This window comes from Plodia interpunctella, chromosome 8, assembly GCF_027563975.2.
Source record: "Plodia interpunctella isolate USDA-ARS_2022_Savannah chromosome 8, ilPloInte3.2, whole genome shotgun sequence".
Lineage (NCBI taxonomy): Eukaryota > Metazoa > Arthropoda > Insecta > Lepidoptera > Pyralidae > Plodia > Plodia interpunctella.
Genome location: NC_071301.1, coordinates 10,925,532 through 10,952,056, shown reverse-complemented (window position 1 = coordinate 10,952,056; position 26,525 = coordinate 10,925,532). Strand labels below are relative to the sequence as shown.

Sequence of the window (26,525 nt, the reverse complement as noted above, 5' to 3'; positions counted from 1 at the left end):
ATATTGGAATCGGTTCACCCGTTGATGAGCTACGGTGCTACGTACACATACAGATAGACAGACACACTTAGCGGTCAAATTTATAACACCTCTCTTTTTGCGTTAAGGGGTTAAAACCAAAAAAAAAGAGGAAAACAGAAGAACTTTTATGGCATTTCGATAGCATAGATGTAGTATGATAAAGTAGTAAACTAGATGGTTCTACAATGCTAAAATAAGATACATATCGAAAAATTAACAAAAGTTTTATTTATTATTTAAGAATACACATACACGCACCATAAACTATAAAAATCTAGCGCCAACGAATGACATCGTTGCATTTCATACTGACTGCAAAATACTTTTTGTAAATACCGCAATCATGTATCAGAAATGCTGTAAATTAACACTTATTACTAAATTTATAGAAAAAAGATGTCCTTCTTGCCTTCGGATCACTATAGGGCTGCTGTGACAGAACGTTAACAATGAAAAAAATACACACAACTAGTGAAATGTTCGTTCTTTTTGTATTCCTGTGTTGTATAGTGTTCTATATTTTAATAGTTGGTGTCTGTACACAAATTTTTTGTCATTTAAGATACTGTAAACCTGTGTTTACAGTATCTTAAAAGATAGAAAAATTAATGTACCCAAATACAAAATTTGAATAACACAGTAATTAATAAGTATCCATCAGCGAACAGAAGAATAAAACAGACCAGACTGAGGTACTCTCAACTAGGTGCATTATTCAGTAATTTATATTAATTTCCATGCAATGGCTAAAATGTATGAAACTACTAGCATAATATTGTCTACTACATTTAAAGCAAGTAAATAAATTTTATAATTTTTTTATTAATTAAATTTATTAATTAACACGTGTATGAAACTATATATTAATTAATCATAGTAGTTGACATGAAAATTCGAAACCCAATAATAGTAATGCTGACGACGGTGCGAAGTGGAGAAGGAAAAGCAGGAAGATCCTGGGAGTGACGGCTGAGAAGGCAACAGGGAGAATAAACACAGAGAATTGAGATGAAAATGAAGAGCCAGCTTGGATTCATCAGTAGGAAAATGAATTAAATGAAAGCTTATGTTCTTAGCCTATTTAAAAAAACATTATCTTTTTGACCGGAAGTCAAAATACATTTAATATTTTAAATTAAAAATTAATTGATAAATGATAAATGTATCAATAAAATTGATAAATGTATCCCTAATCATAATATAATAAGGTTTTATTGCGCATGCACCGAGTTATTAATACGCACAAAGCCATTTATGTTTAACGGCATAGTTACTTTCAACATTGTTTCTGTGCAAAGTAACTTTATTATTACTCCTATTTGTTTAAATTAACTTGGGAATTTGTACTCGGAATATTTCCCTTACAAAAATATACAAAACGGAACCCTTATAGGATCATTCGTCCATCTGTCACAGCTAAGCGGATTCTTATGCCAATTAAGCAGAATATGTATCGCACTACCGTGTTAATATCTGGCTCTATGTTATTACCATATTCTAAGGAACAAAAAAATGACTAGGTATCTATCAAGGCACTCATTTGGTCCTGTTAAGCCGATCCTTCAGTAATCTGAGTCGGAGTCTTGGTCCCTGGGCTTGATGATGCCGAGCTTGGTGGCGAGCGCGGCGACGTTGGCGCGGACCTCCTCCTGCACCAGGTTGAACGACATCGCCAGCAGCGCGATGCCGAATAGCAGGTACAGGGAGCAGAGAGCGATGGAGTGGACTGCTGCGGCTGGGTCTTCCAGACTCTGGCCCTGGAAGAATGAAGAAGTCCATTCTCATAATTTACCTGTGATATTGTAAAAAAAAGAATACTTGAGAACTATTATTAGCAAATGCCATCGTTGTTCCAGTGACGAGTGAAGGCGTCTCTCTAATTCTTCTAAAATGTTTCATTCTAGGTCATTAATGATAGAATGAAACATTACCTACCTACCAATTCTCTTCTCCATCTGTCCTACGTCACTTACTTAGTCCATTGCTTTACAAATATACGACTACATTCTGTTGTGTTTGTGCCTCAAAAACATTGGAACAATGGAATTTCCATTGGATTAAATCTTCACCATAAAAACTTTATCATCCAGGTATCCAATAAGATACGTACATTATTGTAGCTGACCAATGGGTCAGCTGACCAATGGGTCAGCTACGTTCAGCATCGTTGAAATCAATGGATTTCAATGGCAGTAATAGTTTTTCAGGCCAAAGCTTACTTGGGCAGGCACGAAGTCCCCGAAGCCGATGGTAGTGAGCGTGATGAAGCAGAAGTAAGCAGCGTCGAGGTAGGCCCAGCCCTCCCAGCGCTTGAATAGGAACGTGCCCGCCACGATATAGGACGCCACCAGGAATACGCACAACCAGATCGGAACTGGCTTTATCTGTAATATATACATTCAATTTCAACTTCCTATGCATTCAACAGTAGTTTCTGCTATGTCCGCCAGCTACATAAACATTTAATGGGTATTTAAGTACTTTAATAATGATTTACATACAGTGTCCATATTTTGAAAGAAAGAAAATTTGTTTAATTTTCCATTACTCAAATCGGAGGAGATAAAAAGCTTACCTCTTCTTTGTAAGAGGGTTCTGCCGGCAATGGATATATTTCCGACTGACGAGAACCCCACGCAGCTGGAACAGAAATTAATATTTCACGTTTCGATTTAGGAATGATTTGATTGTGACTTGGATGCACAAAACACTATAATAATAATTGTTGTGTTTAACACATACCAGGCGGGCGACTTCTGCGTGGCACGGTCGCCACTTCGTCGCTCCAGTCATCGCGTTCCGGGGACGGCGTCTGTACACAATAATAATTATTATATTATTTATATTGTTCCATTTTCGGAGAGAAATTACAGGTGCGTGAGAAAGAAAGAAATAGAACCAACTTTGTAAGACCGGAATGTCGCGACAGTAGCTGCGCCATTGATTGGACAGCGGGTCAGTCGCAGAAATTGTGATTATAGAAGCCCCACTTCTCCCGGTTTTCTTGGTATCTCCAAACACTAGCCCATGCTTAGTAGGATACAAACTCCCCATAAAGATGAAACTTTATGAAGTATTATGAAAATAGATTTTAACCGTACATAGTGTCTGTAAGGTCGGCTGTCCTCTACGGTCTGCAGCCTCCTGAGCCGTCGGGAAGGTGGCTCGTGTCGCGCAGGCGCAGCACCCCGGCGCTCGTAGTCGAACATCGCACTGCGCGCGCGCCGGCCCCGGGATCGCTCGTAATCATTATCTTCTGGATCACGCTCGTAGTATTCAGAACGGCCGCGGTGGTTCCTGTCAAAATTCTTCATTACTATTACCTATTTATGTAGTGAAGTTCTTGTTCAGTTCAGGGTAAAGAGTCCATACTACTCAATACTAGTGTAGTCAGTGTATTAAACATAGGAACTAATGTAATTATAAGTAATACTAATTTATCTGTTGCAATTAGAATGGTCGATTCGACGAAGAAGACATACATCATAATATTCTTTACAAAGTTCCTTTTAAATTTGTAAATTACAAAATTTAGGAGATTATAAGGATCGTGTTGTACCATAAAAATACTGTTTTACCAATTATTGTTTTACGAATTCTTTACATACACTATCACGTCTTAATACTTTACGGGCTTGACAGAGCTAAGAGTTGCGAAGCTCGAAGGCCACATTTAGCTGTATGGTATGACAAGCTTGATGACGGAATTGAGATTTATTAAATAATGATTCACCTATGAGATTAATCTATCACGAGAAGAATCTGCAGTTTATAGCCCTTTCCCTTGATTGATTTTTATACTCTGCACAGGAAGACTGCACAGGAATGTGCCAGCGCAAATTATATATTTTTCCATCACTCCCTGAGCAGCGGGAGCAGCAGCAGGTATCTGAACATTGAAATGTTTACCTGTACTCGTCTTTAGCCCGCCTGCTCCTCGGGCTGTCAAAGTCGTAATCCTCGTCCTCTGGATCGTAGCCCCGGTCCCTCGCATTAAACACGTGTTCCTGTCTCTCTTCTTTCCTTCTCTCTCGCTCCTCCAATGCTTTCCTCTCCTTGTAGTTCTCGTAGTCTACGTCATGGAGGTCATGCATCTCATACATGTCCTGGCTCTCGTCGACGTCGTAATGCCTTAAACAAACACACGAGACTCAGGTCAGGGTATATCGGTATTATGATTGGTCGATAGTAACTACTTAGAATATTATCATGATTTTTCACTCTCTGTTTTTGCAACGCCGGTTAATATTGTATTGATGCGATTGATGACAGTGAAGCTAAACTACTTAGACAAAGTTTCCCCAGTTTAAATCTGACTAAATTGTAGGTAATATATGGCATGGTGAAAAAAATCGGGTTATAAAAATATGGTAAGTGTAAGTACCATTGAATGAATTACATTAACCAAATAAACTCGAAGAATAGGTTCCAAAATATAACTAAAATCACTACATGTAAATTACTACACAGTATAAAACAAAGTAGCAGACAACGGGTTGTCTGTCTGTCCCTATGTATGCTAAGATCTTTAAAACTACGCAAAGGATTTTGATACGGATTTTTTGATAGATAGTGTATAATTTAGTATGGTTTTACCCGAGCGTATCCGGACTGAGCCGCTAGTAAAGCGTAAAGCAAAAATCGGTGGTAGTTTCGACGGCGAGTCCTACCTATGGTCATCAAAGTATCTCCTCGGGCCGAAGTCAGGCCTGGTCTTGGGGGGCCGCGGCAGGGACTTGCTGCGCAGCTCGGCCTTGGAGCTCTTCTTAACGTGGTGGTCCTCCAGCTCTTTTAGAGCCGCTTCCAGGTCTTGCAGCGGGAGCGAGATCTTCGGGAAGTAGTCTGGAACACAAGATCATTTGCCAGTGGCGCGAGATGTGTTGTAAAACGGAGGAACATTTTTTTTTTTTTTTAACTTATTTATGTCACATTTTTGGGTAACAGCCAAAAATTTGACATAAATAAGTTAAAAACAAAACAGCCTGAGTTAGGTGCAAATTATGTCCGAGACTTGTGTTATGGGATACTAACTCAATGGTAATACATTTTATAACTCTCTCTCTCTCTCATCTAAGCGTTTTCCCAGTTTCGTCCTCAGCAATCGAGCGTCGGGATCCCAGGATCCGCTTTCCTACATTTTCATACTAATATGTATCCATATAGATATAGATAAACAACCAAAACCAAACCGAAAAAAAATAAATTGATTCGCAATAAATATTCAAAAAGATTATAATTTATAAGGAATGTAAGTATGTATGCTACTTAAGTAGTTGCAAAACCAGTTTATTTAGACAAAGTGAGTGTAAAATAAAGTATTTGGACTACCTTCGTCTTCCTCGCAGTCATCCTGGAGTGGGGCGCGCCTGTCCCTCGGAGGCGGGTCCTCGATGTCGTAGTCTCTTACTCCTGAAATATAATAAATATACGAGTTTAATAAATAACTATGTTTTTATTTATTTTACAACGAAATATTGAGTACTTGGTACCAGAACAATATGGGACGTTCCACGGTTCCAGGTGAAGTATATTTTGGTAATATGGTACTTAATCAAAACCTATTCAGATACAAAAAATTTAAACACTTAAATAATACCGCCCGTACCTTTACCATTGGAATGTCCTAATTTTGTGTAATTCTTGAGGGCGTTGATGTCTTTCATTCCCCATTTAATTTTAAGGGATAATACCACCATTATACCACTAAAACTAAACCAAGATTTCCAAGCAAAACTGCGGTGCCGTTCAGACTGTGGCTCATCTGTTACCGTGTCCCAACTGCCCGACGTCTTCTACGACGACCTAAACGAGTCCGTAGCCAAATAGTTGTCGATATTTATATAACAGCCAGTCCGAGTCGATCAGAAGAAGGAATTAACCTACCCCACTGTGAACAATACAATATGGATTATTCCGATCCTGACCCATAATCCTAACCTGGTCGTAGGGTAGGTTAAAAAATTCAATGTGGTATTAAAGGGAATCGATCAAAAGTAAATATTGTTTCTATATATACCTCTGTTATAGACTGGAGGTTGTGAATGGGTGCGCGGCGCATGTAGCGGAGCGGGCGGCGGCGCGGCGAGCGGGCGGGGCCGGCGTGCGCGGCCGCTGCTGTATCCGCTGTCACGGTACCTAGATTTTTTATAGTACATAGATAAAGTCAGATTTTGAAGTGATGTCAATCCAAATGAGAAGCATGAAGCAAGCAATCCTTTCTTTATTTGAGTAAGTTTATACTAAACAAGCGATTGCTCGCTCTATCTGTGGCTTTTCACCAATGCCTAGACGTGGGCTTGGAGCATTCGCTCGTTTGGTGCTGACGCACCTTTAGCCACGAATAAATTACAGCCGCCGGTTGTCCATCATTGGCCTGTATACCTTATTCTCATCATCATCGTCATATACACTGCTGGAGCACTGGCGGTCCAATTAAACAAAAAAAATCTAAATAACCATAATTATTTCAGTGTAAAATACCTGCAATCTGTGTCAGAGTGCGCCCTCTCGATGGGTCTAGGCCGGCGCCGCGAGCCCCGCCCGCTGCCCGCACGGATCGACCGCCTGCAATTTTTCAAAATAAATTTGTCTCTTTACTCCGTTTCAGCTTGGCCAAAAGTGCTTTCGTATGTCTGTGTGTTCTCCTCTAGAGGTCGAAGAGAGGTCTAGAGGTCGTCAAAGAGATAGTGACTCGAGCGTCTAGAGTTCGAGTCCCGCTGGAAGGCGACCTCTTTTTAGTTCACTATAGGTATTTAGTTTTATTTTTACGAACGCCATTTCAAAGTTTATTTAAAAAAAAAATTTTCTTACATTCTACTTGGGGCAAAAATACATTTTTTGTATGTATGTTTGTAATCCGATAACTTTTGAACTGTTGGTCCGATATTGATGAAATTTAAAAGGTATGTAGGATCTGTCAATAGAATTTTTAAGTTCGTAGGGTAATCAAAATCGGTTAAGTCATTTTGGAAATATTCACAATTTTGTAAAATCTCATCAAAATGTATTGTATTCGCGAGTAGTTAGACTAGTTAGGTAGATTAGTTTTATCTATGGTTTGAAGCTGCACTAGCTTTACTAGTGGAAATATTGTGAATGGTGCCAAATTCATTACAACTTAAGGTGTATTTTTAAACGCTTGGAAATGACTTATTTCATTTACAAAGCATGTCTAAACTATCACCGCTGAGAAAAAATGCCGGCAAAAATAATTTCACAGAATGTTCCGTATCATTTGTTTGTTGTGTGGAAAGGTGCAAACCGCAGTTGTCAAGTAATAGGCGGTCTTCAATTATTTCTTAAAATAAATACTTTAAAATGTTATTGGTTTATTCTTAATTATCATACTTTTATCTTAAAAAGCTACAAACTACTGGCGGTCCGACCTCATGGACGCGTGGTGGTGTCGATGTCGTTTCTTCGGGGGGCGCGTGCACACGTAGCAGCACACGCGCCAGTACAGGAACCTGCGGACCAGTACCTCTTGACGATCAACTTAATTTTATTAATGCTAAAGGAAACTAAAGAAAACATGCTAAGAAGTATTAAACAAATTTTGTATATGAAAGATCTCTCTATATATCTATGTAGATATAGTATAGGCCGCTAATTTTGCATCATAAAAGCAATATACGAATTTGCTCGGACGCCTTACATTCTATATTAGCAAAGTTCACGAGCTATAAAAATATTTTCATTGCTCTCCAGATTATACTGTGATAAGTGAATTGAAAATTTATTTTGCTCGAAATGAAATGTTGTAAAAAATATAATATACCAGTTGTTTTGGATAGTAAAAGTAAATCAAGGAAAACATTTTCTAATGCTGTCATACTGACATATATAATATACATAATACTACATACCAATATCATACTGACAACAAATGTTGAGATCTTAATTTTATTAATAAGCTGGCTATGCCATATGCCATTAGCTCCATATTCGAGTAGTTTTAGCCTTCAAGTTTCGCGACTCGTTGAGCCCTGTGTATTGTAATGTCGGCTACACACTATCGTCGAGCACCAAAAACTGCTACGCGAATGCATGTACGTTGCGTAGTTAGTATGAGAGCTTTATTAAACTCGAGGAAAAACCAGTACAATTACATAAAATGTAAAATTAAATATTATGCGTCAAAGTTTGACACACTGTTAGTCGATAGCCTTATGGTGTATAGCCATACACCGCCATAAGAGATAATGACGTGTCACTGTATCTGTATTGAAGTGTGTGAGGATTATGACCTAAAAGACGAGGCCATGACGTCCCCGATGTTGGACAGGCACAGCAGCATGAGCGGGATGCCCAGGATCGCGTAGAAGATGGTCACCACCTTGCCCGTCTGTGTCTTCGGCGCGATGTGCCCGTAGCCTAGACCAATCAATGTTTAACGTTAAAATGAAGCACACATTATTATCAAACTTGGCAATATTAAAAGTACTAGTACGACTACGATGACCCAGACAGTGATACTATGAATAACAGTTAGAAACTGAAAATATGTAAAACGTATTATGTACGGTATTGAATCGTAATAAAAATTATAGGTAAGTACAATACTCTATTATTGTCAAAATAAAAAAAAATATATTGCATCGGCCGGGAATCGAACCCGGGCCGCCCGCGTGGCAGGCGAGCATTCTACCACTGAACCACCGATGCTCTATTAGTTGTAGCAAAATTGTGGGATTGTATTCGCTTATCTAAGAGCGCGAGTAAAAGTAGAACATGTTTACGTCAGTCATTTACACAGTGTTGCGGGTTGCAGAACACTACAATTTATATAATAATAAAACTAAGACTTCGTTCGCGTGGAATTAGATCATTATACTGTTATTATAGCTTTGGTGATTGATTCAAAAATATAACAACATAGATTTATGTCATTGGATTTTGATTTGGAATAATCTGGTGCAGTGGCAGTGCAAGTGTTAATTCTAAATGTTTATGGTAGAAATAAAAACGCGGCTTGTGAGGTACTCATTGAGGAGGACCTATTCACACACGGACATACAAATGAGATATGAATGTCAAGGACGTTATCAATCTCTGCAATCGCCTCAAATCAACTAAAACAACGCGCGATGTTTCCTGCTCTTGAGTTTTTTCACATCCGCTGGAGCCAGTTCTATTGCTGATAATTAGAACGTTTAACATCAAATCAGGAGATAATATTAGAATTAATATTGTAGGTTAATTCAAAGTCAATAAATAATTATAACCAGAAACGCTTTTTTGTTAATACCATACTGTTAAATGAAAACTTCTATTTATTTAATGTTTTGTTAATTTGGAAAATTATTCCTTAGGAAAACTAAGATTTTACATGCACCTAAGTATATTGAGCATTAATTAATTACTATATTTTGGAAAATATGCGTATGATTTTCCAGAATTTCCCCACTGAACTGTCAGTGGGGAAATTCTGGGAATAAAATGTGCCTAGATTAGGCACATTTAATTGTAGATTTTATGTGATGATTAATAGTTTAAACACTAAAAAAATATGCATGCATAAGTGTACGTAAAAACCAAAAATATCACGACTATGATACGATATTCGTCCGGCTTCATCAGACGTGGTAACTTAATCGTGGTTAAACTTCATTACAAGATCTTTCTAACAAGTCCAAACACAGCTATGATACGATGTTCCATCATGAAGTTTTAGTTCATATCTTCCGGCTCCATCATCAGATCGGTTCGACAGTACCATATTTTTGTATTGTCATCAGTACTACATACAGCTGCCAATTTCCATGACGCTACGATCCTTGGAAGATGGTTCAATTAATTACCTTAGATTCCATTACATAGTTTCTTATTCTTACAGATACACAGGTCAACCTTATAAAAACGGGTTAAAAAGTATAGCTACTATATACCAGCACAGTACAGCCTGCTCCGATCCCTTCCGGAAAATCTTTATGTAAGTTTGTTATAAATCGTAAGAGGAATAAAGCCGTCAGCTTGTAAGGTTATGAGAGAATTTCTCATAAATAAAACAGCGTGTAAGGTGAAGGTCGTCGCGTCGTCTGTCTGTCGGTGTCTTGCTGGGAAAGTCCGGAGGTCGGCAACCGGCGATCCATCACCATTGTTCCACAGGTCTGAGTTCTGACCCAATTCCCCCCCAAGGCCAATTATTACCAAAACGATATGTACTACGAGAAGCTGACCTCGCAGTATCCGTTTCAAACGAATGACGGAAATTATATCAATTTGATAAAAAAAAATAACCTGCGCCATTTATGAGTCCGATTGGCCGGCTGATTAGCTATAATTATTGTATTTTTGGTGCGGTATCTACCAAAGAGCAAATTAAATTTAGTTTTGACTAAGTATACTTCACGGTTACTTCTTATTTATCCGATATGAAGCGGTGGTGGTGTAATGGTTAAAACGCACGCCTGTGGATCGAAAGGTCCCTGGTTCAAATCCGGTTCAAATCCTAGTCCTGCCTGATGAGTTTGTATACCAATCTGACTCAAGTATAATAGTTTTCATAGACCACCACTTGCTTCCGGTGGAGGAAAACATCGTGAGGAAACCTGCACACTGTTCACAGTTTATTCAGTATGTCTGCGATTACTTACCACTAGACGACTAGCCTTTAGGCGAATAGAATAAAATCTGACACCGTGTTATCAATGAACACACTCTAAAAGAGAAGAGACGATTTATACGAGGAAGACACTGGATTAAGTTGCATTTATTCGGTCTTTGTGGAAGTGTTTCAGATATCCATGTCCAGTATGCACAGTCTAATAAAGAGTACATGTCTCGTGTATCATGTTGTAATGTAAATTGTAATTGCAACAATAATTAAGTACGTTTGGACTGTTAAACATTTTCTAATTAACTTGGCCAGATTGATTATATACAAACACATGCCCATGCCGATGTTAGGTCGACCCAAAATTGAAGTAAGTACATAGCGAAGGATAAGGAGGACAGCCGATCCCATAGGACAAAGCTAGTGATCAAAACGTTTAACTAGGAGTAGAATGAAGATACCTGTTGAATTGTTGACCATAATCGAGCGTTTATAAACATTATATTCGGTGGAGCAGCCTCCATTTCGATTTGTACATACCACTCCATTGTATAATTTTAATCATTTCTTAAGATATTTTATTTATATTTACTTTATATTTATTTTATTTATATTTACTGCACCAATTACGCAAATCGGTTAGTTGGCTTGTTGATGTATGGTGACTTGTATTAGGTTTTCTTATAATGCATTCTAGGTACCAATATACATTTTGTGATTGTGTTTTTAAATGACAATAAAATACATAAATAACATTTGTGCAAAACAAAATCACTAATTGTTCACAAAATATTAATAGAACTGTATAATTAAATAGGCGTGAGTAATGTGTTGATCGCATGCGGTTAACCTGCTGCCTCCGGCGGGTGTGCAACACATTCGTGCTCCTGGAATTGTATTGTCTAAGTTTCTAGTGATCGGAACTCGGACCTACGTGTAATGCTACAAGATCACAGAGGTGCCTCTAGAATATTTTAAATCTATTGGAGCCCCGTCCGTCCCTACCAACCACATGGGTGGCATAATTGCTTCGTTAAAATAAATTATTTGGAATATTACATTCTTAGTCCATAATAAGACAACTAATCTTTTTCTGTTAACATATTGTGTTATATCATATTATATTTATGTATATAAATAATAAATCCTATATTTTAATATAGGATTTCGACAAAGTTGAGCAAAACTTAAAAAGTGATTATTTCTGCACTAAGTAGTTACAGGTTAACAGTAATCTCGCTGGTTTAAAGTAATATAAACCCTTGCCTTGGAACGTGTCCCTGGTCATGGCAGTGGCGATAAATTTCGCTTAGTTACTACTTAATATGCTGCCTGTATAATATAAATTTATTAATATTGCTAACTTTCATAAGACATTATATAAATTATGTATATCACTATGATTATAACTGCGAAACTTTGGTTGTTTACTCGTAAACAGGAATCTTCGTACGCCACGTAGGGAAAACATTGACGCGCCTTTTATTTCAACCCTCCTTCTTTCCTTTATAAAAAATGCATTGTTCTGCAAAATGATGACATGGTTTGAAAATATAATTACGAATAATTGTATAATGTATAATATTTCATTATCCTTATCAACCAAATCTAGGCTAATGTGGAGATCTTACACAGCAATAATTTAATTAATTTCATACCTTCGAGAATGTTTACCTAACCTATTGTACGAGTTCGGAATTACTATAACAATTTCATTTAGAGTTGCGTACTATGAATGAGTTAGAGTGGAGTGTAAATGCTTGCGTACCAAACATTCTTTGTTAACTCTGTGTTGAAATAGTCAATTCTGTTGATTGATGAATTATTTCAGGGACTGACCATGGAAATCGTTGTTTCTTTTTTGAAAGTGTTGTTCCCTTTTCATATTTATTAAAAAATATAATTGTCTCGATCTTCCGAATGCAAGTTAAGCCGTTGGTTCTGGCTGTAAATTCAGTCGTTAAAACCCACCAATCCGCATTGAACCCATGTGGTGGCTGTCCATCTAAGGAAGGCCAGTGTCCTAACAGTGGGGACATTAAAAATGACTATGATGATGATGGCTCATTGGGGGATAACCTAGCCCAACACACATGACCTTTGGATCCTTAGGTTCTGTTCTGTTAGCTCCGTTAGAGATTAAAGAAATGATAATTATTTGTAGTCACTATGGTCAGTCTATTGTATTGATTGTTGACAGTACTTACTGGGCAAGCACTATGGCCGCAACGTCTAGCAGTGGAAGTTGTGTCGCGGCCTTGCGCGTGCGCCGGTGTTCTGCCGTGTTCTGGTGCGCCGGACTCAGTTACATAACAGAGGGCGAGCAGTGCGCACTGCACCCTTGTGCATTGTAGCTGATGACGATTCCATTCCGAGATCAACATGAAGAGTGGTCTGTATTTATTTATTTATTTACTTTTAAAATTATTATATTTAGTTTTGTGTTTAATTACTTGTTTTTGTGTCGTTAATTAAGAATACTATTAACTTTTTGTTTAGTTGTTATTTATTTATTTTGTATATATAATGATAACTTCCCGCCAGAACTTTTACGCTCGGACATTGCATATAATTTTTTCACGCAACGGATATGTGATAGTTTTGGCTTACGATAACAAGCTTTTTTTTCACTTTTAACTAAAAAACGGTTTCATTGATTTAGGTTTAGATATTATTATTTTAATAATTCAGTTGCAGTTTCGGAGTTTTATTAAATTCTGATTAATTGAATTATTTTTATTACGAAAATATTTGGTTGTAAAGCCCTAGGCTTTAAGAAAAAAAAACGTTTATTTGCTCAGTGATATTAGTATATACAGCACAGTACAATTAGAAACAAATGAATGCTTGAGACAAAACGAAACAAGACAAAATAGACAACCACCGCAATTAGAAACAGATTGGTTAAAAACTTTTTCAGAGACTGAATTAGTAAGAAAATCAATAACTTGTTATAAGGCGATTGCTTTTTTTGAAGTTGATAATTTTTTATTGAATATTATTTGCTCCATTCATTACTTTTTAACATTTATTTTCAGCTAAATAAAAATCTCTGACCTTATGATTATCAACTTGACCTTGAAGCATTAAACCACTCTAGTCCACTACCCGGGCTGTCCACAAAAGGCGCGTTGCCTCACCACATCGGTTGCGCAACCCGGGGCGCGCCGCCCGCCCACCTGGCGATGCGCGCGCGCATGTTTGCCGTATCTTATTCATTTACAATGTTTTTTATTTATTTATATAATCTTGCAACTTACATTATCTTAATTTTTATCAAATTTTACAACTTCCACTTTTTTTTTATTTTTAAAGAAGCAACACTAAGTATTTGAGCCTTATAAATATTTTACATGAAATAAATCTAATGAATATGTGTATATTATTATCAAATGTTAATGGGCAAATACTTTTTATAGAGAGAGAAAGATTTCCACCACGTTGTTAACGTCATTATTACAGTAAACATGATCCTTAGATCTCCTAAAGAATAATGGCTCTTGCATAATTTCAGAAAATGTAAGTACAGCCAACAGCACATCAACCTACCCAAATTCATTGCAAACTCGCCGCATTTACCGCGCCACAGAGTTTCATACAGGGTAACTTGATGTGCTGTACATTATACCGCCATTAAGTTCGGTCTCAGGTCCTGCTGCATCATCAGTTGACGTCATAGCATTGTTTGCCGTGGCCCTAGGAAGCAGCCGCCACAATAAATACTGGAAGTCACTAGAGACAATTATCTTATGCTCTCTCATTACGTGAGTCGTCCTCGAGAGCCATTCATAAACCTCAGCTTAGTGAGCAACAGGCTGACTCAGAATTACATAATCCTTTTAGAATTAAGCTTGAGCGTAAAGATAATATCTGTCCATTTAGCCTTCGTTAAGATACCTATGAGAAAGATTAGGAAATTCTGAAGTGTATGATGTATAAGTTGCTGTTTTATAGCATTTTATTTTCTAAAAGCATTCTTCACTAGTCAACCCTAAGAAAAAACTGAATGATCATGTTTTAGTTTTTCCTCAAGATTGACTAGTAGAGAATGCTTTTAGTATTATGTCTGCCCTAAGTACCGCATTGGTCAAGAAAGTGATAAGATTAAATAAATAAATAAATAAATAAAAGTACGTAGTATAAAAGAAATCAATCTAATAAACTGAATGAATGAGATCGTTATTGAATGAGATTCTTAATCAAAATAAAACGAAAAATCATGCATAATTGTATAACATACAAACTGACCATAAATACGAAACTGTTTTAACATATATATTGCTGGACAGAGGCTACTATAGGTAGTTGTTACAATGAAACTTCTTTTGCATCTGATTTATCCGCTACAGTGTTAAAACGAATTGACGACACAAAGATCTTGTAAATAACATCACGTGTGGGTAAACAGCATGTAGATTATGATTTTAAAATAAATGAAGTTAAAATTAAAACAAAATAAATTCGTAGTCATTGACGAAACATAGTTTAGCCTCTTTTCAAGAAATTTCTTTCCTTTAGCTCGTATATTTACTTTTCGAATCTAACCTTTGAACGGGAATCAGATAGCAAGATGTTTTTCATAACACCTATTCAATAATAGTTCGCTAAATCGAGCGTGTGTCACATTCACTAGTTTTGAGAACCAAATATAAGCAGATGTTAGTAATAACAATAATGTTTTGAAAATGCCGTGAACTAAATGACATAAACCCACAAGCGAACCTTAGGCGAGTCGATTGTGAAACGAACTGCTGCGCCTAAATGGCGAGGTGAACTGCACTCTACACCATCACATGTAGACAGTATTGGAGAATCTTACTGATGATAAACTTGCAAAAGTGCAAAATTCATGTTTCGTTACATGGTTGTATTCAAAGAAAATTGGTCCAGAGATTTGAGTAATTTCTGAAAAACAGATTCAGGTCCACTTTCCTTACATTTTTCCTACAAAATAATTCTAATAAAAACAATATTCTCACCTCAGAAAATTGGTTTCAACAAAAAAACTCCGAAGACAACTCCAAAAGAACCACAAATCATCCTGTTGTTACAAAATATAAAACACACTCTCTCTATTCGTAAGTGTATATTAGTATAATGTGATCCATTTTGATATATACGTTGTTAATTTCAGAAGCATTCTGGGTGTTCCTGGCGCTGTGCGCGCGGGCGACAGCAGATAAGTGGAAGTTCCCGGAAGGCAGCGCCTCCGTGCGAGTAGATACTAAGGTCCAGTTCGTTGACGAAGGGCGTCCTACTTCAGACAGGTGAAGTAATTGCTCTTACTGTATTTCTCTAGCTTATCTAGCTTTATACGTGTGAGCCAGCAATATTTTTGTCACAGATTTACCGAACTCTAATTAATCGATGAATATTGCACAATAGTGATTAGAGTTAATTTGTCAAACACGACTGCTGGAATATACACATTCGTTTGTTATGGTATAATGTTGTATGGCACTATGTTGACCATGCATGATACAGAAATGCCTAAATCCACGGTCACTTGTACGAAACACTATATTTACTTATATTTCGTTACTGGGAAAGTTTCTAGCAGATCATCTAAACTGAATAGGAGAAAAAATAAACATTCCAAAAAGTTGAAAATAGAAGAGGGAAAATGTTAAGATACTTGACACGACGTGATGTCTTCTTTAGATATTTTATAGAAGGAAAGTTAGAAGGAAGAAGGAGCCCAGGTAGTCAAGAGATAGTTGCGTGAAGCAAATAAAAGAAAAAGTGGGCGTGGTGTCGTATCAAGAAGTGAAGCTATTAGCACGGAGACAAAACAATGCGAGGACTCCACTGACAAGAGCCTCGCTGAAATTACATGACGATGATGAATCACTAACATCGATATCAAAAATTATTAATTTACTTAGGTAACTTCTTCGGAGGGGTAGTCTCATTTCGTGTTCTACTCGTGTTGGGAGTTGTAACACAGTATGTGACCCTACAAGCTTCCGCCGCGCGCCATAATTAGCGGGATTGTTTCGGAGGCCGTCCGAAACCGATCGCACATTGTTCAGATCAGCAAGCCCCAGGGCTGTGGGAATGTTGCGTCAGTTGTCTGATCTGTGGCTACAGAGCAGATGCTATGTAATTGCGAAGTTCAATGCACGGAGTCCACTTTTATGAATAGAACAGCTGTAATGGTAATTGGCATTTAATTTATAAATTTGCATGTAATTTTAATTAATTTAACATTTATTTATTTAGAAAGCACTCCTAGATTTCATAAATAATGTAATAAAAATTGCTAAATTGACTTGCCAATTTTTTATCATGAAAAAATAAGGTTCAAATAAGTATACGACGTCATATGGAACTTTTCCATAAGCACTCATGTCTAGAATTTTGTAATGCGCTTATTAGAGAATTAGAAATTGTCATAATATTTCCTACTACTTAAGTAGTTTGTATGAATTATCTGCAAAATATGGGTCTATGGGTCACGGAAACAGTGCCAAGGAGTAGGTAGATACATTTTCTTAGAATAGTGTTACGATACCCAAGACTGAACTGAACAATACCTGCAATTAGGTATTTCTAAAGTACTTTATTAGAAATCGCTGAAGTGTTGTTAATTCTGCGTTTGTATCAGATGCTAACACGAAATTATCATGAGATGTCTGTTCGTGTACATAATGAGTCTCACATTGACCTCATCAAGAATTTATTACTGATACCTATTTAAAGTGTTTTTTATTAAAGATTTGAGTGCCTTTGACTTCAATCCAGCCTGATAAAATCAAAGACGAGACGATATACCTACATTATAATCATAGTCGTATCCTCATGAGACGTTGCTGAAGACATGACGAGAGAAAGAGATGGTGGACATGTAAGCTTAAATAATGCCTATTCACTCTTACCTTGATCCCTAAATTGGTTTCAGAAAATCGTAACGCGGAGAGGGCATTTCCAAATCTTTGCGGTTTGTAATATGCATGTTACAGCATCTTATCACGTATAAAGCAATATTTGGATGTGTGTCGTTGTTGCGATTGGTGGTCGACTATTCTAGTGACTGTATTTTTTTAGCCCAAACCAACCCAAAAACTGAGAGACATTTTTAAAAAGATATAACAAGAAATATATTTATTTGACAAAAAACACTTTTCAGATTAGTTGCTCAATGATATAAAACAAAGGGCCCTTACGTTAAACCTATTCCTAACATTCTAGGGAAAGTCCTTCAGTTTAGTGCAGCGCAGAACAAAGTTACATGAGAAACGATACTCGTATCTGCCTTTTGTAAATTATCTTACTTTTTAATTTAACTTTCGTAATCCTATTGTCCCAAAGTCGTCTGTGTTTCAATATCCTTGGTGCTAGGCCCGCGAAGGCTGGAGTATTGTCCTGTCAGTCCGCGGATCTGACATGAGAACATTTTGCGTTAGCGAAAAAATTACCAATTGCAATATTGTTGGCCTGCAGGTATTTCAGTGTGAATTCAATTTATGTTAGAGGTTTGTTATTACAATGTTCATGTACACCGATGGAATAATTAGAATATTCAATCATATTTCATAATAATCAAACTAGATTATTTGTATTTCTTATATATAACCCATAAAAAGCGGAAGAAGTCATGGGCAATTTTAAGTACCTAGTAACTTTTTCTAAATTCTGAACAACAAACGTTGATATTCTGTTGTTAACAAACTGAACATTGGGTAGATCATTTAATTCAACTAATAAAATCGATAACTTAAACGTAAACATTATGCCTAATTTTGCCTCTTGCCAATATCATTATGAATCAGTTCCGGTACAAATTAACTGGTTTCTATTTGAAATTGCGTTCTCAATGTTATACCTACAGCCGGCATGTAGCATATTAGACTCGATAAGCACTGACTGAACTGAAATAATTAATTGAATGGCTGAAATTAAAAGGCTAGTTCTTATTGAAAGAATATTTGTTTTCGTATGAGAAAGATAGCAACTTATTTTCCTCAAATCCAGCCGCGTAAATAAGCCCATAAATTTATTTTCCTACTACTTATTTATTGCAGAGTCACTACAGACTGACGGTAGAACTTGTCAACAAACACTGAATGCATGACTAGGTCTTGTGTAAGTTAGGCTTTTACAAGTATCTAGTACTTAGCACGATACTTATCAAAGTGTTTTGCAATTCAATAAATTATTATTAACAAATTATGAAAAAAAAACTATAAAAAAAAGATGTCGCTGCACGGAATAAAAAAGAGCGCACCAGCGCCGACCTTACCTTCACTATATATTATTATTACCTACAAAGTAAGCAGATAAAATATTAAATTGATTAAAATAATTTATTATTCATTAAGTTCATATATATATATATATATATATATATATATATATATATATATATATATATATATATATATATATATATATATATATAGTGTTGATATCGACAATGACAAAGGAACTTAATGAACAATAAATTATTTTAATCAATTTAATATTTTATCTGCTTACTTTGTTGGTAAGATATTTGATGACGTAGGGGACAAAAGAGAATCGCTATCGTAACGATTATAGGTGGCTGATCATTATCTTGTAGACAGAAAGTATGGCCCTTCTACGTACATCACCCACGTTTTCAAAGTCGCGAATAAGTAAACAGATTAAACATAGGTTCATTAACAAAAAATATTTTACAGGAACACCCACCAAAGTGACATTCTAGAGGATGAGTCGGCGCCGTTCCAGCCTGCGAAAGACACGTCCGGCTTCTACAACCGGCCGATAGACGCGTCGGGCCGGTATCCGGTCCGGGTGGAGACACACGAGCCGTATCGCCACTTGTGAGTAAATTACGTCATATTATGATTCAGATATAGAAAATAGTATGGAATACTTAATGGGCTTTAATTAAAAATGTATTTGACTAGTTTTCATAAAGTGGTCGCAGCACTGAGACACAGTGAGACATCAGTGACACATTTATAATTGGTTCAAGTTCGGACGGATAAATAGTTAAGCTTCTTAAGTTAATAGTTAAGTCACCTAAGTGGCTGGAGGGAACGAATCTATACTATAACTTTAAGATAAGTACAATTTTTTGAATGATTTTGAATGTGTCAGAATCAGAAGTCAGTAACCCTTAACATTCCTCTGCCATTCCAGGCCAGCCCAGCCCTCCTACGACGGCACAGTGGATTCCCTGCTGCAGTGCAAATGTGTTTCGAACCCAGACTGCAACTCAGGGCACGACTCCTCCGTGAGTAAACATATCTTCTTTGCATAATATTCATAATAACACAAATAGGAGACGGACGGACGGATACGGAATTCTTTCTCTTATCGAACGTTTTCTTGCTAACACTGTTTTATTAGAGTCGCCTAATGACATCCATCTTTTGTATACATGGAATTTCATCTATAATCAAATTCGAGATTCTGCATTGTATTTAATGCTCTTTTTTCACCTGCATAATATACATGGGTTGCAACACTTGCTTGCTATCGCGGAAATGTAAACTATTCTACCCGTTTCCAGAATGTGTGCGGCCCTGGTAAGCATCTCTGCTGTGCAAAACGTCCTAACAAAGCGACTTATCCCAGCCCAGGTATGTTGTCTTTATTTTAACGTCTGTTTTATTTAAAAATTTGGATGTTAACTAAAGAAATATCTACTGAGAAGATACTTTGCAGAAGAAAATTAAATAAAATATCTAATCAATTTAGACTTCAGAACATTTAACCCTGTCGTGGGTACAGTATTATTTCCACGCTATTTTAATCCGGTTTTGATCTTTCAGAATTTTTCAATGAGATAAATGACGAACGCCCCCAGCTGTACCCCGGGCGGGACGACGTGGCGGGCCCCTTCCCCCCGCCCCCGGGCTCGGTGTTCAACTTCGAGCACGAAGCCTCCGGCTTTCGGCAGCAGCAGCCCATCATCATCGGACCAGGCTCCACTGGTAACACTGGACCTCCTACCAAACAAGTCCTCGTAGGACCTGACGGACCCACTGGAATCATAGGCCCTGCGAAGACTAGACAAGAGAGTCCAGGCGTATTAGTTGGGCCAGGCGGGCCTACTGGGGTGATTGGACCACCTAACAAAAATGATGACAGATATATAGGACCACCTCGAGACGTGGGATCAGGTGAATCAGCCCAGCGAGGAGTGTTAGTAGGCCCGGGTGGCCCGACTGGTATGATCGGGCCCGCGGGCTATGGCGGCCGGCGGCCGATACTGGTGGGCCCCGGGGGTCCCACTGGCATTATTGGGCCTTTTGGATATGGCACCCAAATGAGAAATCCGGGCTTACTAGTCGGACCCGGAGGCCCTACAGGTATAATAGGCCCTGGAAGACAAATACTCGTTGGACCAGGCGGCCCCACAGGCCAGATAGGACCTAGAAGGCCGTTCTACTATGGTAAATAGACTCTATGCAGTAGTGACACTAATGTTTGTGTGTGTGTGTGTGGTAGTTCTTAGATTGTGTTTGAGACTGGTGTAGCAGTAGTACCAATAGTTGTATTTTGTGTATCATTTTCGTTGTAGTTACCTAACATTGAGTGACTGTGATTAATGATTAGTTTAGACTAATTAAGAGCAAGAGTAAAATATAATTGTGAGCTACGGTCGTTCTTGTTAGGACGGACCGAACATTCAAAAACAGCGTCTCATTCGTATTTTATGTCAAAAGTACCTTGGTTCGTGCCCAATAAACACAATTATATTATAAAGTAAGTACCGTTAATTTTTGTTTTAATATTTGTACGACATGTATATGTTTCGTTGATGATATGATAGATGACCAGTTCATGGGATGATAGTTCATCACTGGCATGTTGTAGCGGACAGAGACTACCGCCGACGCTGCCCACGACATCGCAACAAGGACAAGCCCAGGGAGGACCACGTCGGGCCCTCTGAAGGATCTGCCAGAAGAAGAAGACCCGAAAAATTAGAATAAATAAGCTACACGATAGGCAATTGTTTTTGATTTCTTTTTAGTTATTAGTACAATAATTCTACTTTCAGGTTTTCAATTACATAGTAAATAATAATGTGTTCATTATTATATATGTCTCTGCTTACGATATGTCGTCATATCGAATCATAAATCTGGATTGGTTGGATTTGAATGTTGAGTCTATTGAATCTGATCAGAAAAGATGCTCTCCTAGCAAATATTAACATCAACGATTTTTCTGAGTTTGAAAATAAAGGAATGTCAATTAATTAAGGAATATAAATAATATAATTACTTATATTCTTATCTTCTATCGCCTGTTGACTGGAAGAGATTACTTCATGGAATATGTCCGGTATGGGGGATTTATTTTGTTATTATGAATGTACTATTTGCATGTGTCCTTTGTACAATAAAGATATTACAAATAAACAAACATGTTAAAAGAAAGACGAGATCAATATCATCATTTCAAACATTTGTAAAAATAAAAAGCGAAAACGCGATGAATAAATGACAGATAGGTTTGGCTGTGACCCAAGATGTCAGCCACACCACTCATCGTGACTGGTGGCTCGCTTGATAGGATTTTTAAAGACAGATAATTTCATACCGGTATTTATAATTTTATTCCGGTTTGCCTGCATCAATAACATGGAATAGAAGCTAATATCGTGCTGTAGGCTCTGACGCTCTATGGCGGCGGAAATAAACACGAAAACTCTCAGATGATTGAGAGCTCAGATGATCCCGCTCTAATAAAGGACCACTTTATATCCCCCCGTGGATTTCGTACGAGGCTGCCAAACATCAGGTACCTAAGTTAATCAGAGGTAAAATTTTAACTTGGTCCACGAGCTTCGCACTGTCACAGACCCGGATGTAACTGCGCAAGAGTAAGAAAAAGAAAACTGATAACTATTGCATTTAACACTATCTGGATCACCTCTTCATGTTTTCAAACACTGGTTTCCGATTTTATCCATCGCCTAAGGGCATCTAACATGACTTTTACGACCACCTACCGGTGTAAACGTAGCAAGTAGACGCATACACATTAGTGAACTTAAACTATAAATCAGTGTGCTGGTTTACTCATTTACTCATGATATTTACCGGCATCGGCAATCAGGCAGGTTGGAAAGTGTCATTATCATGCTGATGGCTTACCTATGGTAGTGATGACGATGATGGAGTAGAACAGCGCGCCGGTGAAGGTCCACTGGATGTGATCGGTGCTCTCGTTGCCGTCCCATCCGCGGACTTTCATTTCCAACAGGATTGCGTTCTCGAAATCCTGAAGAAATTGAGATCATCTATAAGGCAAGTCGGTTCTCTACGGACTAGGCCACTTTGACACGATTAGGGAGTTTTATTTAGTATTAAGTAATGTAGGAAGTTTAAATTAGGAAAAGCTATTATGGAAGTTTCAATGTATTTTAGGGTACCTATTTTCGATTGCAATGTATTTTTACAAAAGCTCATTGCCTGAACTCAAACAAAATTACTGATCTTAAAATTTGGAATAAAAATCTAAATACTTTATATTCAAAATAAAGTTTACTTAACTTAATTTATTATGTTTTTAAGGAAAATACTTAACTAAAACATCACTAAATACCAAACTTGGCATAGTACGGAGCCCTCCCTCCACGAAATCACTCGCACTTTTTTATTCATCAATGAATCAGATTGAATTGAAGTTGATCGGGTGAGTTAGCAAGCCACTGCATTTCCATGATTAAGAGAGAAGAAAGAATCTAAAATCCTATATAGGGGGCCAGATTAAATTTTAATTTCAAAACCAGCGGAGTAGTTGGTAAAATTAATCTTTCCACCAAGGTACCTTGAGCATGTCGACGACCTCCGTGGTCCAGTTGGTCTGGTTGAGCAGCGGCACGTTGCGCGTCATCAGCCAGATGCTCTGCGTCGTATTACTTCGGATCTGGGAGATGTTCATCTTCACCTGCACTTCAGTAATACGTCAATTGTCATCCAGATTGCGCAGCGCACAAGACATAGCAACTCTAGCAATATCTAGTTAAAGCTGTTCGAAAATAAATCAGTTTGGTTTTTGGATTTTGTTTCAAAATGAGAAGTTTTTGTTTATTAGACAAGCCGAGGTTTTTAATTATTACAGGCAAATAAACTTCGGGACGGGTGAGTGGATGTGTGGATCCGCCCTAGAATAGGATTACTACATATCCTCCTGGAAGTCATAGCTGATAGGCAACAATAGCATTCCTTAAGGAGGGCTGAAGTCTGGCAAACAGACACTTGTAAAATCCCAGCCGAATCTCCAAAATGTTAAAATTATTTAGGCTGATGCTCCGAACGCAACCGTGAACATGCTGAGGGGAAACTAAATAAAACTTGCTACGAGTAAATGTAAGCATTGCATGTAGGAGCTTCGTATCCTTGTTCAGGGAAGTGACAATGACCTCTCTCTCGTGCTGAGCCTCGAGCTTCTCGAAGGTGACGGCGCCGAGGATGCAGTAGGCCACCACCAGGCTGATCATCACGAAGTGCGAGAACACCACCGAGCACAACTTCCATGTGTAGTACAGCACCTGAAGCCATATTTTTGAATAATTACGCTTTGTTACAATAACAGCTGTCTTTCATGTGGGTCTGAAGCGAAACAAACACATGTTCTTCGCTTCCCGCGCAGGTTGTAAAATCAAGGGGCAAATCTATAAACTGAAGAGTCTTCCCTCAGGCTCTAGGCTATTTTTTCTTCGTGGAGTGCATTGTATTTGCAATATAAAGTGTATTAAATGATTGTAAGCAAAAGTCAGCAACTTGTTAGTGTATAATATCAATTCCACCAATAAGCGCACTTCCCCTTTGCCCCATGAGAGATAAAGACGTGACACTTTATCTGTATCTGCTTTGTTATTTTATCGTGAAAGGCAAATTAATTTTTATCAAATTATTGGGTGTTTATCTCTTACAGATAGATAGATAGAGCCAAAGTTGTGAAACGCGAAGGCCGTTAGGTATAAGGCAGGTGTTGAAAAGTTGATACAAATCGAATACTATTTGTTGATTTTTTAAAGAGAGAGGAAACATTTTCAGATACGATAGCTAACTTCCTTGACATATGTATAAAATTGATTAGGAGAGATAATGCAGTTTGTAAGATCGACGGAAGACGAAAATAAAACTAGTAATCGTTTTCTGAATAGACTTCCTTCAGCCTTTTCCTTCCACATTATAAAACAAAGTAAATTTCAAAACCATCTAGATCGCGTCTAATATAGAGCGATAAAGTCATAAAATACTGCACGGATTGTCATGCGGTTTTCACCAATAGATAGAGTGATTCCTGAGGAAGGCTTAGGTGATCGAAACCCGGACGGTACGCTAGTATAGTATAAAAAATTAGTAGCACACACTTTACCTTAGCACATTTGCTCGGAGGCGCCAGAGGAGCCACGGGGTAGTCCGCCGCCGGCCCGCGGTCGCGACGAGACATCGCTTAACTGTGATGATCTAGTGTCTCGGAGATATTCGAGCAGAAAGGCAAATAAAGAAAGATAATGTGGGTAATCTATATCTCCTAAATTGAAAACGGCCCTAGTATGGAGAGTTTTTAATGAGATTCTAATTTATTAAATAGTTTATTAGATTGTCAATCATTGTCAAATTGTTATATTTTTTTAATGCTGATTAAATTATCAGATTTTATGTTAAACTATGTATAAAAATATATCACACGATTACAAATAGAGATAAGGTTAAATAAATAATTGCCGTCATGATTCACGTCAACGAAATATACTCGAACGCACTTTTCACCGATCTTCACATAAAAACACGCACACGAGAAATTTATCACTATAATGCCGCCAAATCCCGCGGTAATCCTCAGAGATAAGATTTAATTCCTGCATTATTTAGCTAAAATATCGTGTTATGACTCGGCATGTTAATATTTACGTGCCTAGTGGACGTCGTACCGGGACCTGCGTCGGCGCCGATCCGCGAGATATATCGGGCGCGGAATCCCAAAGCGCGTGGTTTACGATCAAACGCGTTATTTGGGTCGTGGGTTGCCAGAAATCTAATAGCAAAGCGGACTGACATCTAAACTATAATAAAACGCTACATTCATTGAAAACGTTTGTTGGTTTTCTATTGTAATTATAGTTTGTGTAACGGTGCTCCTATCCATGTAAATCCCCGCTTTAATGTTTAGTCTTTAGTCAAACTTTAGTTTTAATCCGTCAAAGTAAAGTCAACTAAGCGCGGTAGCCTATCGCGCTTAGTTGACTTTACTTTGAAATTTAATGAAGAATTTGAAATTTGATGAGATCACATAAACGAACAGTAAAGTTGGTTTTTGTTAACAACTCTTACTAAAAAAATATTATAATCATATTCTTAATTTTAATGAACGAACAAATATCTTGTTAGCTAAACGGGTGTCTATTTATTTCATGATCGCTTCAGAATTAGTCGTTTTAGAAATAGTCCCGTTTTCTTCGAGGACAGTTCCATTCATAACATCTACCTATGTACCTGAACTGCTGCTGATCAGTTATTTTTGATTTGTTCTAATGCTACGGTTAAAAGTTTACCTTTGATTTGACTTTCTATGCGATGTAATAACATATGTCGAGCCGACAGCATGACAGTTTTCCTCGACGATGTTAAATTATTTTCAACGGAATCATTTTGCATTTAAAATGCAGAGATTTTTGATAATACGGACCAAGAAATGTAGCGCTCAAGAAGGTCATAGATATTTTCGATATATATATATATATATATATATATATATATATATATATATATATATATATATATATATATATATATCAGACTAGACCACATCAGTCTGGACAAATGATTGTGTTTGACTGACAGAAAAGTTACGGAGGAATTTATCTCGTCGGTATCTATAACGTAATATCAGAAATGAAAATTGATCACCTTTGGCCCGGATCGAGAAATATCGAACCTTGGAAAACTGAAGGAATCTGACACGGTTTAACGACTCCTTATGAGGTGAT

The 26,525-nt window shown here is 37.4% G+C and overlaps 2 protein-coding genes and 1 non-coding gene across 3 annotated transcripts; 1 reads left to right on the top strand and 2 right to left on the bottom strand.

The window, feature by feature from the left end:
• Nucleotides 1-229: 229 nt before the first annotated feature.
• galene lies at nucleotides 230-25,519 on the bottom strand. Its single transcript, XM_053748495.1, has 16 exons — nucleotides 24,911-25,519; nucleotides 23,949-24,077; nucleotides 23,354-23,473; nucleotides 22,678-22,804; nucleotides 8,268-8,394; nucleotides 7,407-7,487; nucleotides 6,502-6,585; nucleotides 6,038-6,156; nucleotides 5,350-5,430; nucleotides 4,692-4,863; nucleotides 3,931-4,152; nucleotides 3,123-3,318; nucleotides 2,764-2,833; nucleotides 2,597-2,661; nucleotides 2,241-2,405; nucleotides 230-1,778 (listed from the first exon to the last, which is right to left on the bottom strand). Exons 1-16 carry the CDS (start codon nucleotides 24,983-24,985, stop codon nucleotides 1,584-1,586), a joined length of 2,028 nt encoding a protein of 675 aa, XP_053604470.1. The 5' UTR covers nucleotides 24,986-25,519; the 3' UTR covers nucleotides 230-1,583.
• On the bottom strand, nucleotides 8,615-8,685 carry TRNAG-GCC (transfer RNA glycine (anticodon GCC)). Its single transcript has one exon. It is a non-coding gene; the product is annotated as a tRNA-Gly (tRNA).
• LOC128671759 (collagen alpha-1(I) chain-like) lies at nucleotides 12,795-21,527 on the top strand. The gene is made up of 7 exons (XM_053748500.2): nucleotides 12,795-12,968; nucleotides 15,711-15,843; nucleotides 19,240-19,383; nucleotides 19,706-19,799; nucleotides 20,079-20,148; nucleotides 20,341-20,964; nucleotides 21,389-21,527. The coding sequence occupies exons 1-7, from the start codon at nucleotides 12,959-12,961 to the stop codon at nucleotides 21,505-21,507; spliced, it is 1,194 nt and encodes a 397-aa protein (XP_053604475.1). The 5' UTR covers nucleotides 12,795-12,958; the 3' UTR covers nucleotides 21,508-21,527.
• Nucleotides 25,520-26,525: the final 1,006 nt, after the last annotated feature.

Excerpts from the sequence above, each read along its gene's own strand:
- LOC128671759 (XM_053748500.2), top strand. Across the intron at positions 19,384-19,705 it reads CACGAGCCGTATCGCCACTT|GCCAGCCCAGCCCTCCTACG; the intron begins GTGAGTAAATTA and ends CTGCCATTCCAG. Across the intron at positions 20,965-21,388 it reads TAGAAGGCCGTTCTACTATG|CGGACAGAGACTACCGCCGA; the intron begins GTAAATAGACTC and ends GGCATGTTGTAG.
- galene (XM_053748495.1), bottom strand. The coding sequence starts at position 24,985 with ATGTCTCGTCGCGACCGCGGGCCGGCGGCGGACTACCCCGTGGCTCCT. Across the intron at positions 23,474-23,948 it reads AGGCTCAGCACGAGAGAGAG|GTGAAGATGAACATCTCCCA; the intron begins GTCATTGTCACT and ends ACTGAAGTGCAG. Across the intron at positions 8,395-22,677 it reads CATCGTCATCACTACCATAG|GCTACGGGCACATCGCGCCG; the intron begins GTAAGCCATCAG and ends TGATTGGTCTAG.